Below are 16,707 nucleotides of genomic sequence, written 5' to 3' on the forward strand. Positions count from 1 at the left end.
CAAGCGGCATTCCTTGGACAACTGAGTGTCTGTCGGTGATTTCGAGAGCCATCTTTGTCAGAATTGCCTGAAGCTTTGTCCCCACCGCTAAGATGATCTGAAACCAGATGGATCGGATGATAAGAATAAGAAACCTGACTGCCATTTTTATCCGGCAATCAGAAGATTCACAGATAAGAAAAGAAGCCTTACGATCACTGGAAGTGCCGCACCAAAGTACAATATGTTCCAGTCTGAACAGAAAGATTATGACACAAAGCAGACAGTTCTCGATCAGGAAGCTTCAAAGCTCAAGAAATGGACGGGAAAAACATGGCACTTACCGTGAACGTTTAGGAAGAGATATATAACGAACGATGCCCAGTGAACGGGACTGCAGAAAAGACGAAAATATCGGGTCAAATGACGAGTAAAGCATTATGAAGAAGCGTACTTGCAGAATGTACGGTTAAGTGTATATACATATATATAGATACCTCACTCCGACCACCAACTTGAAGTCATCCTCTAAGGATCTCTTTATGTACTTTTGGAAGTTAAACTGACTTCCTGGTGCTAGATGAGCCTACAAAAAATCAGAACAGACATTTTCAGAAACAGGACAAGAATGGTAAGAGATCTGATATCTCTGGACTGAAATCGACTATGGCCATGACGTTAGGAAAAGGATAAGACTTACAGAAATGAACCCGTTCCTCAGCGTCAAGTAGTCGGTTTTCCTGACAGATCTGAAAAACTGTCTGAAGAAGCATCCCTGAAGAGAATATGGTATTTGCACAGGTTAAGATTCAGCCGGGGATACGGTTTTTTTACCCTTTCTTTGAACATGTGACGGGTTATCTGACCCGGAAAAGAGAGTAAAAGGAACGGTTGCGTTTCTTACGACGTAGAAAAAGAACGGGATCCTCGTCCAGAAACTGGCGTGTGCTCTAACGAAAGACGTCTCATGGGTTAGTCTGAACCTGGAAGGATCTGTAAGAAACGACAACAAAAGTAAAATCAGTTCCACAACAGACCAAAGAAAAGATACTGAAAACTCGGGTTTAGATGGGGGGAAAGCTTCAGAGGAATCGGTTAAAGTACCGACTGAAAACTCGTAGTTGCCAGATGACACCTCTTGCTCCCAGTGTTTCCAGCCGCGAATCTGCAAACAACCCGTTTTTCCTCTGATTATGAAAAAGAAAAAACTCTGATCCTAAGGAATAGATGATGGAAAAATGGATCTGAAACTTGAAATAATCATTGTTTCAGAGCTGAAAAAAGAAGAACATAATTCTGCAAACCTTTAACCTCCCGAGCATCATGGTTAGGAAGCTGTAAAGGACATGAAAGACTGCTAAGAAGAATATGAGGAGGTGCAGCTGGTGCAGGGCCTCGGCCGATATTAGATGTTCATGATCCTGAAACATATATAACATAATAATCCCGTCGTTTTTCTGTTCCGATTTTCGTCGAAACCAGTGGAAAGAGAGTGAGAGATATGGGGATTGAGACGTGAAAATTCACCTCATCAGGACATCTTATTGAGGATCCTCCAGCTCCTGACAGAAACCTGTGATCATACCACAGTAGTTTTCGACGACTTTCTTCTTCGTGGTCGTCCTCGTTCTTCCAGCGGCATGGGAGCATTGTACGGGCAACTTTTGAAGGGATACATATCTTCAGAATGGGGTTTTGCCCAAATGTGATGAGCAATGATATGAATCCCAGAATCATCAGTTCTGAAACAACGCAATGGAAACAGAGATTCCGCATTTAATGTTCAAACTCAGAATCTAAGTGGTGATTTCGGACAAGACTTGTCATTACATTGACTAAATCTTGAAACTTTACGCGAATCTTATTGATGATCTCTGGGAATCCATACAAAAGATTTGCGACTTTTTTTTTACCAGATTTGACCTTCTCCAGGGCCTCGAGAAGAGCTTTCTTGCGTCGTTCCCAAAAGACCTGGATTGAAATCAGATCACGTTAAGACACAAATCCCAATGATCAGGGAACACAAACCGAAGCAGAAAGACGGTTTCTTTCATCGTACCAGACAGAACCCATCTCCATTAAAGGTCGGAAAACTACAAACACAGAACAGAAAAAGTTCCATCGAATAAAGCTTTAATTTTACCGTCCCGACTTTGTGAAGAACTTTTTCCAGAAGAACAGAGACGACGATGAAGAAAGTACAGACGGCGGCGACAGCCCATGTCGGCGTCTGGTAGAGCTCTCTCTCTCCGCTGTCACTTGTCTTTTCCGCCGCAACCGCCGTTTCTCCGGCGAGAAACCACCACCACCACCACCACAGGCCGAGGCGAAGCAACCGTAACGAACCGTCACTTCCCATTTTTCTCAGAGAGATTCTCGAACAGAAGTGGGTCCCGTACGTCTTCACTTGTTACATCAAACGAAAGCGAACAGAAGCTTCCGATCCGTCTGAAAATCTACGTTCACAGAAAACTGTCGGAAGCACACGGTTTTACGCTCCACGCGGCCGCAAAAATACTAAAACCCTTATCAACTTGAAGAAGAACCCAATAAAACCACTCACCGTCGCAGCGAATTCCGCTGTGTGAAATGGCGGATTGTGAATCGGAATCTATTGCCAGAAGAATTGACAGATTCCCATTCAAAGGAGGTGTAGATTTTGACGCGGGGGAGAGAGATATAGGGGTTTAAATGAAGCGCGTGAGAGGAGGAGGAGGAGGAGAAGAGATACGCTGATTGGCCCGACAACTCGAATCTGTCAAATTCTTGAGAAAAAAAAAATCGAAAGCGTACTTTTTTTCTTTTCGGACAGAAGTTGCAGAGAGTCAGCGTGGCAATCAGCGTATCTTACTTCAAAAGTCAATAGTTTTTTCTTTTCTTCTGATAGCATTAAATAATAAAATGGTTTGATTTTCCACTTATTCACTGTTTTGGAATATTGCATAAATGGTACTAACTCGCTGGCCAAATTTATTATTCTTAGCAGGCAAATCTCAATTTTCGCAAAACAAAATCTAAACTTTATTTTTTATTTAATAAAATCCCAATTTCGTTTATTTATAACTCAAAAATTAAATTGAAGTTTTATTTGATAAAAAAACAAAATTCAGTCTTTATTTTGTGAAAATTGATAAATTCTGATATTTTTTTAGAATTTTCTCCTATTATTATTATAGCAAATTCAAATAAATTATTTCACTTGTATCACAGACTATAATCAGGTTTTAAAATCTAACAAAAAAATAAATTTGTGTGCATTTCTAAATGAATATTTTAATATTAGAAATTGTAACAAAATACCAATTGATCGGCAACCTAGTTTACAAACCGATAGAATGAGATTCAGGTTGAAAATTGGAAAGTTGATCATCACGTCTCACGAGTAAATTAAATTTTTTTAAAAAATTACAAATGTATATATACACACACACATATTTTTATATATACATATACATACATACGTACATACATACATACATGCACACGCATATATATCACGATTGTTTGGATATATATATATATATATATATATATTATATATAAAAAACGAACGATTTCACTATATAAAATCCCACATATGTCCGAATAGATTCACTATTAAGAGCATGTAGGGAATTATGGGCTTCTAATCATCGCAATGGGCCTGAAATTGGGCTCAATGGTCTTAGAGAGACATGATTTACTACAATTTTGAAATGATTAATTTTATGAATAACCAAAAAATAATCACACGACCGAATTGTTTAATTTTATTATGGAAATATATCGACAAATGAAAATACACCGCCAACGGTGGGGTCGAATCAACATCATGAACAAATGAATAAAATTAACACCTGGTACAGGGTTTTGTTATTTTCGCGTTATATTTTTTTTAAAATTTTGTAAAAAACTACATGGTTTTTTACATCTATTTTCAGTTATATTCAAATTCAAATCCATTTTTTTAAATAAAAATATTGATTTTTTAGAAAGGTGTTCGTTTTATATTCACTTTGGATTCTTCCACTAATATATTTTTAAAAAAAATCATATCCAAACAAAGTTTTAAGTTTAAAAAGATTTCAATCAAATCTTTTTCCTCGAATTTGCACCTACAAACGCAAATGCAGGTCGTATCAGGGAAACGCCAAACGCAGGGGCTGCGTTTGCGTTCAAGCCATGAGTTGGATAATCAATGTTCACTGAAGAATATATATACTAGGGGTAGGCGAGAAACGGAATGGTATCGAACCGAAAATTTTGATATTTTTTTTCGAATCTTACCGTTCAAAATTCTCAACCGGTATGATTTTTATAAAACCGAATTTTTCGGACCCGAACCAAACAAAATCGAACCGAAATTTTCTTAAGAAAATCTTGATTTTTTTTTTAAAATGAAAACGAACCGTACCAAAACTGAATCGGACCGAATAATATACGGTACTAATTTGGTACAAATTTTGGAATACCGAATAAATCGTTTCCGAACCGAACCGCTAAAATTCTGACCCGAATCCTGAAATGCATATATATTGACCAGTATTTTTTATAATTATTATTTTTTAATTACAAAATTGGTATATACAACCTAAAATTGGTATATATGTTAATGATTATTCTCTCCATCCAGAAAAGGACGTATATTTCGGTGGAAAAGGCTATTAATAATTTCATTACAAAATATTAAAATTTGTAAATATAATTTTAAATTTGATTTTCTAATTAAGTCAATTCCAACCAGAAATGAACATTTTTTTGGCCAATATTACTACTATCAATGTATTCATGATAAAATATGCTATATTTGTAAATTTGGTTAAATTATTAAAATATAATATAATAGGACATATACAAAGTTCCCTAAAAAGGCAAAGAGAAAAGTGATAAGGGTCCTTTTGCTAAATATAAAATACGTAAAACATTTAAAATCTTTTATTTGTCGTATTTCCTTTTTTCTCTCTAATTATATCCTTTGATTTTGTCTACAGCTTCTGAGAGAGAGAGAGAGAGAGAGATCGTCCAAAGTTCTTACATGGTTCAGGTATTTAAACTGTTTGAAACTCTTCATTTTTAGGTGTGTGTGTATTTGTATGTGTATATATAGGTGTGTGCATATATATATATATATGTATGTGTGTGTGTGTATTTGTATGTGTATATATAGGTGTGTGTATATATATATCTGTGTGTGTGACTAAAAACTTAAGATGTCTCTATCGATCTCTCATCACTAGATTTCTGGATTTGTTTATGTTCTATCTAGATTTTATCGATCCTTTTTCCAAAATGCGGGAGAAAAACATCTTCTACATACATACATACATACATACATACATACAATTACATACATACATACAATTACATACATACATACATACATACATATATATATATATATATATATATATATATATATATATGTTCTTAGGAAAATATGGAACTTTGAGTTTCTCGAACGTTGGGAAACCATCTTTTTTTTTTTATAAAAAAATATTTATTTTTGGTCATGGATTGGAAAACTAAGTAAAAATAATGAATTGGCTCTCAAACGGCATCCCTTGTATTTTTTTTACGTGACGTCTGCCTCCTCCTTTCGTGCTGTCTCCATTAAACCACCGCATGCATATACATATACATATGCATATATACATATACATTATTAATCATCTCATCATGTTAGTGTGTTTTTAACATATCCGACTGTGTCAAGTCTTGGATGCATCTACTCGTTTCCTCATCCTTTCTGACAACGCATGTGCACACCCCACAATTTGAAATCATTTTCAGTTTTGTTACGCATAATGCCATGAACCATGTTTCCACAGGTCCAAAAGCTACCATCCCTCTTCAGTGAAATGTTTAAATCTCCCCCCCCCCTTTTTTTTTTCTCTTTACTTTAAAAATATCAAAATACAACTTCCACTTTAGGACCAAATCACAGTAGTGTTAACAATTTCAGTGAAAAACGGTCGCTGTCCCATGAGCTCGAGACGCAAATCTCAGCAGCCAAAGTTGCAACTTGCTCAGTCTTCTCCTTTACTTTCAACACCATTCCCATGTTAATGTCACATATATATATATATGTACGAATATATGTATGTATATATATCTGTGAAGGCACGTGTGTACTTGGTACCCTGCTCTATTCACATGGATCTTTCTTGGTAGATACTGCAGAGGCAAAAGGGTCATTGAATCCAAGCTGTAGCAAGCTGATCTGGCCGGGGAACCGACTTTCTTCTTCTTTTTCTTCTTCTTCTTCCTCTGTCTTCAAGGTTGCAGAAAAAGTCAGGTAAGAGAAAGGGATGGGGTTCTGGTCATTGTTGGAGGTGGCTTCCATGCCAGTGATCCAAGTTCTGATCATAAGCCTTGGAGGAGCTTTCATGGCGTCTGACTACTGCAAACTTCTCACTGTTGAAGCCCGAAACTCGATGAACAAGGTACGCCTAAACCCGTCTCTTCCCTTTTCATCATACATTCTTCGGTTGTTCTCCGAATGAATTTATCTGATGGTTGAGTGTACACTATATTTGATTGTTGGATTGAATAAAAAACCTGTAGGTAGTGTTTGTAGCCTTTGCGCCTTGCCTCATGTTTGCTAATCTCGCAAAGACGGTCACGCTTGAGGACATCGTGTCATGGTAAAAATCTTTTTTTTTTCCTCTCTTCCACGGGTCGTTGTAGCTGAATAAACGACGAGAAAGAGAGGTGATCGGTAGTGTTCTTGGTAAAAAAAAAAATATTATAGGTGGTTTATGCCAGTGAACATGGGGCTTACCTTCCTGATAGGAGGAATTCTTGGATGGATTGTTGTTAAGCTTCTGAAACCTGTACCTTATCTCGAAGGTCTGGTCATCGCTGCTTGTTCTTCAGGTATATAAATCCCTACAGAAAAACCAACAAGAAACATGGATGTTCATTTTGTTAAACTTATACGACATGGTAATGTTAAACACTATATTTGCATGTATATTGGATAAAAAAAACCTTTGATCATGAGCAAGGAGACAAAAATTTGAACACTAATGGCTAGGATGAATATCGCGTCCACCTCACTGGTTTTCTCGTGGTGGTTAAGGAAACATGGGAAACCTTCCCGTCATACTTGTCCCGGCAATCTGCGACGATGACAAGAGTCCTTTTGGGAACCGGAGCGTTTGCAGAACTGTTGGACTCTCATATGCATCTTTCTCCATGGCGGTATGTACTATGAGAATGTTTCCCCTTTTTTCTGTTGTAAAAAAGATTACGAGGCAAGGAGGAAAAAAAGAGAAATGAATTTGATATGTTTGCTTGTACAGCTAGGAGGTTTCTACATATGGACTTACACATTCCGGCTGATAAAAGGTTCGGCTGTAATGTTCAAAGCCATCGAAGAATCTGAGAAAGCAGCACTCAAACCACCCAATAGTGACTTAGAGTCTGATCACAAAAGCCACCTCCTTGATTCACCTGAAGGCAGCAATGGTTTGAGAAAAGACTTTGTCAAAGATGAGAAGGGCTTTTGGAGAAAGGGATTAGAGTTCCTTCATCAGATTCTGGAGGAGCTCCTTGCACCGCCCACAGTTGGCGCTGTAAGTCCATTTAACAGAAAAGCAAGACAAAACTTTAGTTTGAAACTAACGGTTAACTACAAACGACAGAACAATTACTTAAGGTGAAAATTTTGTTGCTTTCAGATGATTGGTTTCGTATTCGGTGCAGTTGTGAGGCTCAGAAATCTTATCATTGGGGACAATGCTCCCTTGCGAGTAATCCAAGATACAGCAAAAATACTCGGGTAGTTACCACAATCATCTGGTTCATAACTGGCAATGTTGTTGTATGTACTACCTGGTTGAACATGCCTCCATTTAATAATTGACAAATGGTCTAAGCGTGCAGAGATGGCACAATTCCTGGCATGACAATTATACTAGGAGGCAACCTCGTACAAGGTAAAATACTTCTCACACCACCGAAATTCCCATTCTATGTCAACAAGAAGAAGCTTACCTTTTATTGTTATCACCTGTTCTGGTTTGAATCAACCAGGATTACGTTCTTCGGCCATTAAGCCCCCTGTTATAGCTGGGATCATCTGCGTTCGATACGTAATTCTCCCGGCTATAGGTATATGTGTTGTCAAAACAGCTGAGAGTCTCGGGCTTCTCCCAGCAGATCCTTTGTTTCAGTATGTTTTGATGCTTCAGTTTACGCTCCCACCTGCCATGAATATCGGTCAGTCATCGATCACCAGCTGATTCATGTTACATTAGAAGATCATGAGAACGTTATTAACGAGTACTGGATGGCGATAACAGGTACCATGACACAACTCTTCAATGTGGGACAAGATGAGTGCTCCGTGCTCTTACTCTGGACATACTTAGTTGCAGCTCTGGCCCTTACCATTTGGTCAACAATCTTCCTCTCCTTGTTGTCCTAGAGAACCTGCAATTCTCTAAACACAACAAATTTCTGGTTCTCTGCTATTCAGAGAGTGAATAAACAGATTCCATTTCTCTCTCCCCATATGTTTGGCGACATTAAGCACATGTAGTGCCAAACCCTCTACCATTTTGGTCTATCAATAGTCATGGATAAGAGTAAAATGATGGAAATTTCTCGTTGCAAATAATAGAAGAAAAAAGCATATGTACCTTTTTGTCGCAATACATTACATTTTCTTCTCCCCCATTGCGGAGATTAAAGAATTGTATGAAGTTTTGCTTACAATCATGAAATCTATACGAGTTATCCAAGAAAATCACATGATCAAAAGTGATGCAAATCCCAAAAATCATGTCCACTGATGTATATAAAACGATGTTACAATGTCTTGAACTCATTGAAAATGAGTGCAGAAACTGGAAGAAGAAAATAAATAGCATAAAACCAAACATAAACTTGCTACTTCTATAATTGTAAAGCACCAGAACTCCAACAATGTCCAAACCACAAAACACAAGTGAAAGTGAGACTCAAGGTTGAGAGTTTTACAATAGATTTAGTTGGAGTTTTGGCCGGTTAGGCTGCGGCTCCACTACCTCCATGTGAATCCTCACAGTCTGCAAGACGCTGTAAGACAAACTGCCATCCATCTTAACAACCTTCTGGTGCTGCTCGTCTACGTACCAGTCTCCTCCTCCCTTCTCACCCTTCGCTATTATATAAACGGGCCCTTCTATACCGTACCTGCAAAGTGTAATTGTTGAGCACATGTAAAGAAAATGCTAATACAGAGTGCAGAAGCGATGTATATTTTAGCGGGTAGAGATTGCATTCTCGGGTTCTGAGATATAGCTTCTGAAGGTGGAGATAAGATGACTAGACCATTATAATGGACAGTAGCATGATATGCAATGCCAAGAAAATAAACGTCAACAGGAAAAAATACGAGAAAATTAGGGAAGGACCTAGTATTATTATCAATGCTGGAGAATATTATCAAAGTATGAGATAATCAACAGAGTGAAAAACGTACTTAGGAACAAACACTATGAAACCATTGGATCGTATCTTCACAATTCTCGCCTCTGCATCTGTGGGTCTGCAACATAATCCACAAAGAAACTTCTCTCACTTGATGCCCATGCCTTTACAGTTGATAGAGATTCAAATGAAAAAGGGGGAACCATACCGCTTTCGGAAGTAAATGAGAGTATGCAGCTCTACTGAACCTCGACTTGCCATCTGGGCATTCCTATGCCGATAGTTCAAATCTGAAGCAAAGATACGAGTTAAATTACAAAAATACGTGCAGCCGAGTGATTAGGAGAATTATAAGAAATCTCTAAGACTCAAAGCAAAAGAATCAACTTTAGATATTTCTACATGTCGTCTGACATAACAAGACAGAGTTCCAAACAAAAATCAGATCGAGACAGGAGACTCATAGATGTATTTTGGTTAAAGAATATGCCTCTATGTTCCAAAATGTTGGCAAAAAGGAAAAAAAAAATACAACACCCAGTCAACTGTAGTTTGGTGGCGAGTTTTCTTACTATCAGCAACGCTAGTAAGATGAGGTTGGTCTTGGAACACTGTTGGAAGCTTGTATATCCCCAATGAAGCAGCAAGTAATCTGTGTACAATGACATCTGCAGAGTAGAGAAGTCGTGAGAATATAGCATCTAACAAAAAAAGCAAAGGAACCAACCGCTAACCAAATATTGATGTACCTGCATATCTTCGAATGGGAGATGTAAAGTGAGTATAGAGAGGTGCTGCAAGCCCATAATGATGATATTCTGGTGGAGTGAGGTCCCCACTACAGAAGTATACAGCCTGAGTAGACAGAAACTTAGAATGTTAGATATGATGCATTCTCATGAAGTTATCATCCGCTGGATCCGTTATTCATGAAAACATTACCTGAGTCATGCACCTAGTTGCCAATATCCTGATCAGCTTATTGAAATACGGGTCCTCACCCTGAGAAACATCACCGTTTTAAGAATGAAGATAAAAAAAAAAGCTATGTACAGTAAAGGAGCTCACTTCGTGACTTGGGCAGTTAAAAGAATCGAAATTAATGAAACCCAATAAAAGCGACAAAAGCACTTTGTTATAAGCAAATAAGGTACAAAAGGTGTAATGCATATGAGAAAACAAACCATGCAATCGAGTAAAGAAATCTACGAAGTTTTAATGGACAAGAAATGGCTAAATGTTGGCTAAGAAATAAACCAAACATGCAGAGCAAAGGAAACTTACCACCGCACGGTCAAGTGAATCGGCCAGAGTTTTGGATGACGAAACATCTAAGGTAATTCCCACAGCTGCAGCAGTACGCAGCAATGGTTCAAGCATCTCTCTTGTCGGAATAGGATGACGCCTGGATGAAGAATCAGTACATCAGAAATGGCAGAATTAACTTTGATAATATAAAAGAATAGAAAATGCAGATAAAGCCTGCACAGATGATAAACACATACTCCAAATAATAGCGTCTTAGAATCACATGACATTCATACTGTTTAACATTTACAGACAATCTGAGGAAAAAAAGTTATACAACATCTAGTCCTTCGCAATTATTTTTTTTTTAATTTAAAAAAAATAAAAATATATAAATACAAATTTATATATTATATATACAAACATATATAAACACAGATACACATTCACATTCACATTCACATTCATATACACATACATACAAACACTAGACACATACACATACACATTTCACATTCACATACACATACATACACACACGTACACATACATATTCATATTCACACACCTACACACATACACATTCACATACACATACCCATACATATTCACATTCACATACATGTCATACACACACATACACCTACACATACATATTCATATTCACATACATACACACAAGTACACATTCACATACACACACACACAAACATACATACACCGCTTAAGCCCAGTTTTCATGATAAAGAAACAGTGTCAATTGATTCTTCGTCTCAGAACAAGTACACATGTTTTGTGAGAATAACAGATACAAATCAATTGCCATCCTTGATGAACAGATAATCTATACATGATCATATGTCCTTGCACCAAGGATTGATTTTCTTTGCATCCAGAAGAATTTAATAACAGCAAAACAGTAAGTCCTTCAGCAAATACTGGAACTTACCTCAACAGTGAACAAGAAGCGAAATGTTTGAGGATTTGTTCTGCAACTGAAACATTAGCCGCAAGCATAAATTCTTCAACCATTTGGTTTGCTTCTCGAATCTGATACATGCCTGTGCAAAACAAACCATTGTTCCTAACAAAGTTCTATAAAAACATGGAAAACAAAAGAAGAAATTGGATGCATCATGACTGCCGAGTGCCGACTGTACGACATGGGTGGGAGGTAACATATGGACTTCAGAATAATATTCATGTTTCATCAAAATGAAGCAAAGTCTTTCCTCGTATAACATACCGATGTCAAGAGGGTCATGAGTCTCTGTATCGATCTGAAATTTGACTTCAGCAGAAGCAAGAGTCAAGGCTCCCCTGTCAATACGCCTTTGCCTCATAATCTACAAGTTCAGAAGAAATAACAGGTAAAATTTCAAACACACGAGATTGTATTATTTCCATGGCTTTAAAAATAGAAGGTAATGTAAGGGAAGACTCAAACCTTTGCCAAAGAGTTCATGTTTCTCAGATCTGTAGTCAGGGGGTCGGTCAACCGGCTGCAGGAAGCAAGGAAACAATCATGACACTTCTATGTCAATTATGGGCTAAAGAAAGGTTGAGCTCCAAAACAACTATAGGTTACAATAGAATAGCTACAATAGCAACTGTATTATCCATTGCTTAATCAACTAAAGACAACAATTTCTTAACAACTCATGATCCTTGCTACATTATTATCAACAATCAACATCAGGAGACAACAAGGAATCAATTAGTCTACCAAAGTGACAAAATTTAACAAACAAGTAATTCATCCTCTAACCCAAGGTTAACTAGAATGTACCTATCATCCATCCGAGCCTGAGCTTCAACATAGGACAATGCTGCAGCGGACCTGATGACACTCTTTGTATATCTCGTTGAGATAATCTCAGCTTCAGGGCCCATTTCCTGAACAAATGAAATATGCTCCATTAACAATCTGAATAATAGATTACAGCTAGGTCAAAGGCCAGCCAATGAGATAATTAGGTCATAATCAGCTGAAGTGATTCAGAAGATGTAAGAAGCTAGATATTTTCACATTCACAAAAAGTGTGCTGCAAACACCATTCACCATGCAACTATTTTGATTTTTAAACCAACAAAAAATAGCTGGAATGAATAAATAAAAAATGATCGTACATTGGAACATGGAACAGGATATTTGGCCACCTCAAATAAATTGATAGAACCATGTTTAAGTTTTTTGTTGGGTCAACAGAGCCAAATTAAGTTATCCTGCTAATCGCTGATAACCTTAATCTTTAGTTAATATAAAATTTATAATACATCCAGTCGCCAAGGTGTGTGAAATAATGTGGTCCTTCAGAATCAGATTTACTTGAACCAGTGTGCCATAAATTCAACAGATGTTACCATGATTGTCAACATATGTAACATAAATTGCAGGTTAGAAGAGTCAATGACAATAGAAAAATGAATGACAACGTACCCAAATAACAGAGAATGCGAGCCTCTCCACATCAGCTCTAAGTGAACAGACATCTGCAAGCAAAAACACATTTTCAGACTGCTCTGAAATTGCAACAGAAATTATAAAAAACAATGTAAGATATATACCTTCTGTCAAAGGCTTGGGAAGCATATCAATGCGGCGCTCAACAAGATAAACAGATGTGCCTCTTTTTGATGCCTCGTCGTCCAAAGGAGTATCAGGGAGAACAAAATTTGTTACATCAGCAATATCTAATTAAGCACAGTCAAGGATAAGCACGGGGAATTTGTCCTTGCAGCTATGAGATAATAGCGATGAAACATGCCAATTTTTTTTGGAAAACTCTGAATACAAAAGAAGATAAAACAAATCATATTGAAAGCATTTCTAGCAGGGTCATCATGAGATCCCGATAGACTACGATGCAAAGTGGTAACTGGAGCAGATTTTCAATTTTATACCGCACATGGATTACGTAACTCATTGATTCTTAGGCATGCCATTCAAATTGAAATCTCAACCATATTTAAATGAGATCCCAATAGCCTTAAAACAAAAGATACGGACTCCAACTTCAAAGTTCCCGTTAGGAAGAGATGTGCAATGCAGTGCATCATCAATATCTTTGCAACCTGTAAAAACCAAAAGCATAACCTGTTTGTACATGACCATCTCCAAAATTTGAAATACAGTGAAACATCCACATAAACACCATAAACACAATTATCATACGAGTAGGCATATAGATCACATACCAGGAGGGTCCACACTAAAGACACGGACATGCCGCAAATCTTGCCTGATAGGATTGGCCAGATCTTCAGAAGATACAGACCAGGGCAAAGGTGGCAAGCAAGCCAAAACTTGAGCTGAGAATGGCCTGTAGTCAACGTCATTCTCTATCAAGACAACCTGCAACATTCACAACAAAGAGTATTGAGATGGTTTTCAAATATTTTGGGCACTCACCGCCCTGAAAAGGAAAGCCATACACTGCCTGTGCCCCTATGACTTCCAATGTGAAAACCAAAATAACTTAATCTAATGCATCTACCTCAGTTTCAGTTTCCCTGTCACCTATTTCCCCAATTGTCCGTACATAATGGCCAGAAGGATACCGAGATTGCCGATCCCAAGAATCAACTGCCACTATAATCCTCTTGTCTAAAAGATTCTGTAGCTGGCGTGTGACAATTCTGATCTTTGGAACTCTACGATCTTTGGAGACAAATAAAGCATGTGCAACACCACCGCTACCAGCAGGCAGTGACATTGGCTCAAGAGATCCACAATAGCTGCATGGTATCAAGCAAGTTTAGAAGTATCATCCATAAACCTCAACAGCCACACCCAGAAGCAGGCTCTATCTACTGCACAAAACCTATGATCAACAGTGCTAACAACAAATCACTAAGGAAGAAGCGAAAAAAAAAGGAGTAAGACAGATAGCACCAACCAAAACACACAGGAATCAATAGACTTAAACATATTCCTGGACTGTTAGATGCAATCATCTGAAACAGACGTTTCTGAGGAGAATTTATCCTCACTCATATTAACATGATGATATGATGCATCATCAGTGCATATAGGTATGTATTCAAGTAGAGAAGATTTAGAAATCAACTTACGAGTGCCAATTTCTACGGATAATACCAATTACACGACCTGATGGGCGAGCAGGGACAGTACTTTTATCCCCAGAAGTCCCTTGTGCCAAATTAGAGGTTCTGGGAGCATCATCAGCACTGTTGGGAACCAGATGAACATTATCATCCTCTTCCTCATCTACATCAGAATTCAACATGTAAACTTAACGATTGCAGCTAAACACATCAAAGCAACAAACAGCTACAAAGAGTAAGAAAAACCTTCATCAACTATGGATAATGCCTTCTCCTCTTGCCATTGATCTCGAGGCAAGAGTTCAACAGCAACAATATCACTGTCGAAAGCCCTGTTCATGTTGCTACGACCATAAATAATTATCTCTTCGCCAATGCTCTCGCTTCCAACATAAGCTTCAAAAGGATTGAAACGATTGACGCGAAGTTTCCCTTGATGGTATATTCCACGGTGTAGGCCAGCAGTAATCTCAGACATGGGCTTATGCTGCAGCCGGGTAAAAGAACAGAAACATATTAGACAACAGCTGTTCAGTTAATTACTCAAACTTGAGAACGAAAAGTCGGGATCCTTATATCCATTACCTCTGGGTATACGACTTTCCTCTTCGAAGGTCTGGAATCATCAACATCTTCCATGGTAACGTCTTCACTGGATGGTTGGACAAGCAGATCCAGCAAACCGGGTTGCCCCAGTGATTTAACATACGCCTCAACTGAGAGATAACAATATCAGTGACAAGCTCCTAAGTGAGATAGAATACCAAATATTGCCATGCAAATGAGCACGAAGAACTAATCAGTAAATCACTAAGCTTTGATATCTGTAATGTTCAAAATAAAACAGTTTTGACGAAACACATAAAGATGATGTACATACTTGTCTCTGCAGAAATTCCTTCTTCAGCTGCCTTCCTTTTATTTTCTCTGTCATTAGTTATAAGCAACACCTTGGATGTACTGCCTAGATGTTTCTGGTACCATTGTGTAGCAACCCGGATAGCTGAAATTCAGTTACATTTACAGGTTCCAATACAGATGTGTATCAGAAGCAGAAACATAGAAGCTGTAAATAACTTCTGTACTGCTCAAGAAAAATAAAGAAGAAAAAAACGGTTAATGTACAAAAAAAAAAGACAACCTCTATCATTGCGGTCATTGGCGCTTTCTTTCTCCATGGCCTGCACGTAAGTATCCCTGTGGGAAGTTCAGATAAAAGGATAAAAAAATGGTGAGAAGAGAAAAGAAAAGCTAAAACACTGTTACTTTCATAAGTTAATTTCATAGCCTTCATCTTTAATCCTTTCAAAGTCCCTAAATTTAAGACATCTAGAAGTTTAACTGAAAAATTAGCTCTTACTTGTGGACATGATTCGAGAAAACATAGAATCGCCGTGCTGGGTTGCTGCAGAGAGCTCTGATTCTGTTATAAACAGACGTGTTCTTGTTCTTAACCTCGTCCAACACCACGGACAGAACAACAACGTCGTCTATGGCCGGATTCTCCAGCAAGTCAATCTATGGAACAACAACATATAAATACCTCCAAACCAATACAAAATCGGGAAGTAAACAATCGTTCGAGATAATCAGACAAATTACTTGGTGAAGAACGACGTTGGTATCCACGACAATAATCTTAGAGGAAGACAAGCGAGCAGCTGAAGTATCGCAGGACTTGCAAGCAAAAGCTCCGCAGTATATGTCATCTCGTAGATACACCTCTCTCACTTGCTGTCCCGACAAAAAACAAAGGTGAACAACACCGAAGAGAAGAACATCCTCGGCGGGAAAACGCGTAGAGAGAGAGAGAGAGAGAGAGAGATTGTGAACAGACCTTCTGGATTCTCCCTCCTCTGGTTTTTTTGTTGAAGACCTTGCTCTGCAACATCTCTGCAAATTTCTCCAGAGAATTACCCGACCGTCGGAGAGAATCAGATGAATGAATGGAGACCGGACAGAATGTCTAAACCTAGACTGAGTTAGCGACAAGTTAAAGCACATAACGATTTAAAG

General features: G+C 38.0%; 3 protein-coding genes and 1 long non-coding RNA gene across 6 annotated transcripts in view; 1 reads left to right on the plus strand and 3 right to left on the minus strand.

The window, feature by feature from the left end:
- LOC104819708 (MLO-like protein 8) overlaps positions 1 to 2,809 on the minus strand; it is a 4,201-nt gene extending 1,392 nt beyond the window's left edge. The window contains exons 1-12 of one of the 2 annotated variants that reach the window (XM_010549897.2): positions 2,543 to 2,809; positions 2,123 to 2,435; positions 1,893 to 1,950; positions 1,507 to 1,721; positions 1,284 to 1,400; positions 1,084 to 1,144; positions 884 to 972; positions 680 to 754; positions 477 to 565; positions 324 to 373; positions 193 to 233; positions 14 to 97 (exon numbers count right to left, since the gene is read on the minus strand). In XM_010549897.2, the coding sequence (XP_010548199.1) occupies positions 14 to 97; positions 193 to 233; positions 324 to 373; positions 477 to 565; positions 680 to 754; positions 884 to 972; positions 1,084 to 1,144; positions 1,284 to 1,400; positions 1,507 to 1,721; positions 1,893 to 1,950; positions 2,123 to 2,338 (1,095 nt within the window). In that variant the 5' untranslated portion in view covers positions 2,339 to 2,435; positions 2,543 to 2,809. Of the gene's footprint in view, positions 1 to 13; positions 98 to 192; positions 234 to 323; positions 374 to 476; positions 566 to 679; positions 755 to 883; positions 973 to 1,083; positions 1,145 to 1,283; positions 1,401 to 1,506; positions 1,722 to 1,892; positions 1,951 to 2,122; positions 2,452 to 2,542 lie in introns of both variants that reach the window. The other variant, XM_010549896.2, reaches the window with a different exon arrangement.
- A 3,011-nt stretch (positions 2,810 to 5,820) lies between these two features.
- Positions 5,821 to 8,602, plus strand: LOC104819711 (protein PIN-LIKES 5-like). The gene is made up of 9 exons (XM_010549898.2): positions 5,821 to 6,401; positions 6,523 to 6,602; positions 6,710 to 6,834; positions 7,040 to 7,161; positions 7,263 to 7,535; positions 7,641 to 7,741; positions 7,846 to 7,898; positions 7,996 to 8,181; positions 8,265 to 8,602. The coding sequence occupies exons 1-9, from the start codon at positions 6,267 to 6,269 to the stop codon at positions 8,387 to 8,389; spliced, it is 1,200 nt and encodes a 399-aa protein (XP_010548200.1). The 5' UTR covers positions 5,821 to 6,266; the 3' UTR covers positions 8,390 to 8,602.
- Positions 6,623 to 7,381, minus strand: LOC104819709. 2 transcript variants are annotated; one of them, XR_772845.2, is made up of 4 exons: positions 7,290 to 7,381; positions 7,013 to 7,192; positions 6,740 to 6,846; positions 6,623 to 6,645 (listed from the first exon to the last, which is right to left on the minus strand). It is a non-coding gene; the product is annotated as an uncharacterized LOC104819709 (long non-coding RNA). The 2 variants fall into 2 exon arrangements; XR_772846.1 differs by lacking the exon at positions 7,290 to 7,381 and having other exon boundaries at positions 6,949 to 7,044.
- A 130-nt stretch (positions 8,603 to 8,732) lies between the features above and the next one.
- LOC104819712 (exosome complex exonuclease RRP44 homolog A) lies at positions 8,733 to 16,678 on the minus strand. The gene is made up of 24 exons (XM_010549899.2): positions 16,529 to 16,678; positions 16,294 to 16,425; positions 16,052 to 16,209; positions 15,833 to 15,888; positions 15,572 to 15,694; positions 15,277 to 15,407; positions 14,938 to 15,178; positions 14,698 to 14,854; positions 14,121 to 14,361; positions 13,822 to 13,978; positions 13,630 to 13,698; positions 13,192 to 13,317; positions 13,064 to 13,116; positions 12,413 to 12,519; positions 12,071 to 12,125; positions 11,870 to 11,969; positions 11,573 to 11,684; positions 10,660 to 10,780; positions 10,318 to 10,377; positions 10,125 to 10,230; positions 9,948 to 10,043; positions 9,584 to 9,665; positions 9,428 to 9,493; positions 8,733 to 9,138 (listed from the first exon to the last, which is right to left on the minus strand). The coding sequence occupies exons 1-24, from the start codon at positions 16,580 to 16,582 to the stop codon at positions 8,940 to 8,942; spliced, it is 2,802 nt and encodes a 933-aa protein (XP_010548201.1). The 5' UTR covers positions 16,583 to 16,678; the 3' UTR covers positions 8,733 to 8,939.
- Positions 16,679 to 16,707: the final 29 nt, after the last annotated feature.

Source organism: Tarenaya hassleriana, unplaced genomic scaffold, assembly GCF_000463585.1.
Source record: "Tarenaya hassleriana unplaced genomic scaffold, ASM46358v1 Cleome3, whole genome shotgun sequence".
Classification (NCBI taxonomy): Eukaryota; Viridiplantae; Streptophyta; class Magnoliopsida; order Brassicales; family Cleomaceae; genus Tarenaya; species Tarenaya hassleriana.

Excerpts from the sequence above, each read along its gene's own strand:
- LOC104819711 (XM_010549898.2), top strand. The coding sequence starts at position 6,267 with ATGGGGTTCTGGTCATTGTTGGAGGTGGCTTCCATGCCAGTGATCCAA. Across the intron at positions 7,899-7,995 it reads AGGAGGCAACCTCGTACAAG|GATTACGTTCTTCGGCCATT; the intron begins GTAAAATACTTC and ends TGAATCAACCAG. Across the intron at positions 8,182-8,264 it reads CCCACCTGCCATGAATATCG|GTACCATGACACAACTCTTC; the intron begins GTCAGTCATCGA and ends TGGCGATAACAG.
- LOC104819712 (XM_010549899.2), bottom strand. The coding sequence starts at position 16,582 with ATGTTGCAGAGCAAGGTCTTCAACAAAAAAACCAGAGGAGGGAGAATC. Across the intron at positions 13,318-13,629 it reads GAACTTTGAAGTTGGAGTCC|ATATTGCTGATGTAACAAAT; the intron begins GTATCTTTTGTT and ends GTGCTTAATTAG. Across the intron at positions 9,666-9,947 it reads TCTTACTAGCGTTGCTGATA|ATTTGAACTATCGGCATAGG; the intron begins GTAAGAAAACTC and ends TCTTTGCTTCAG.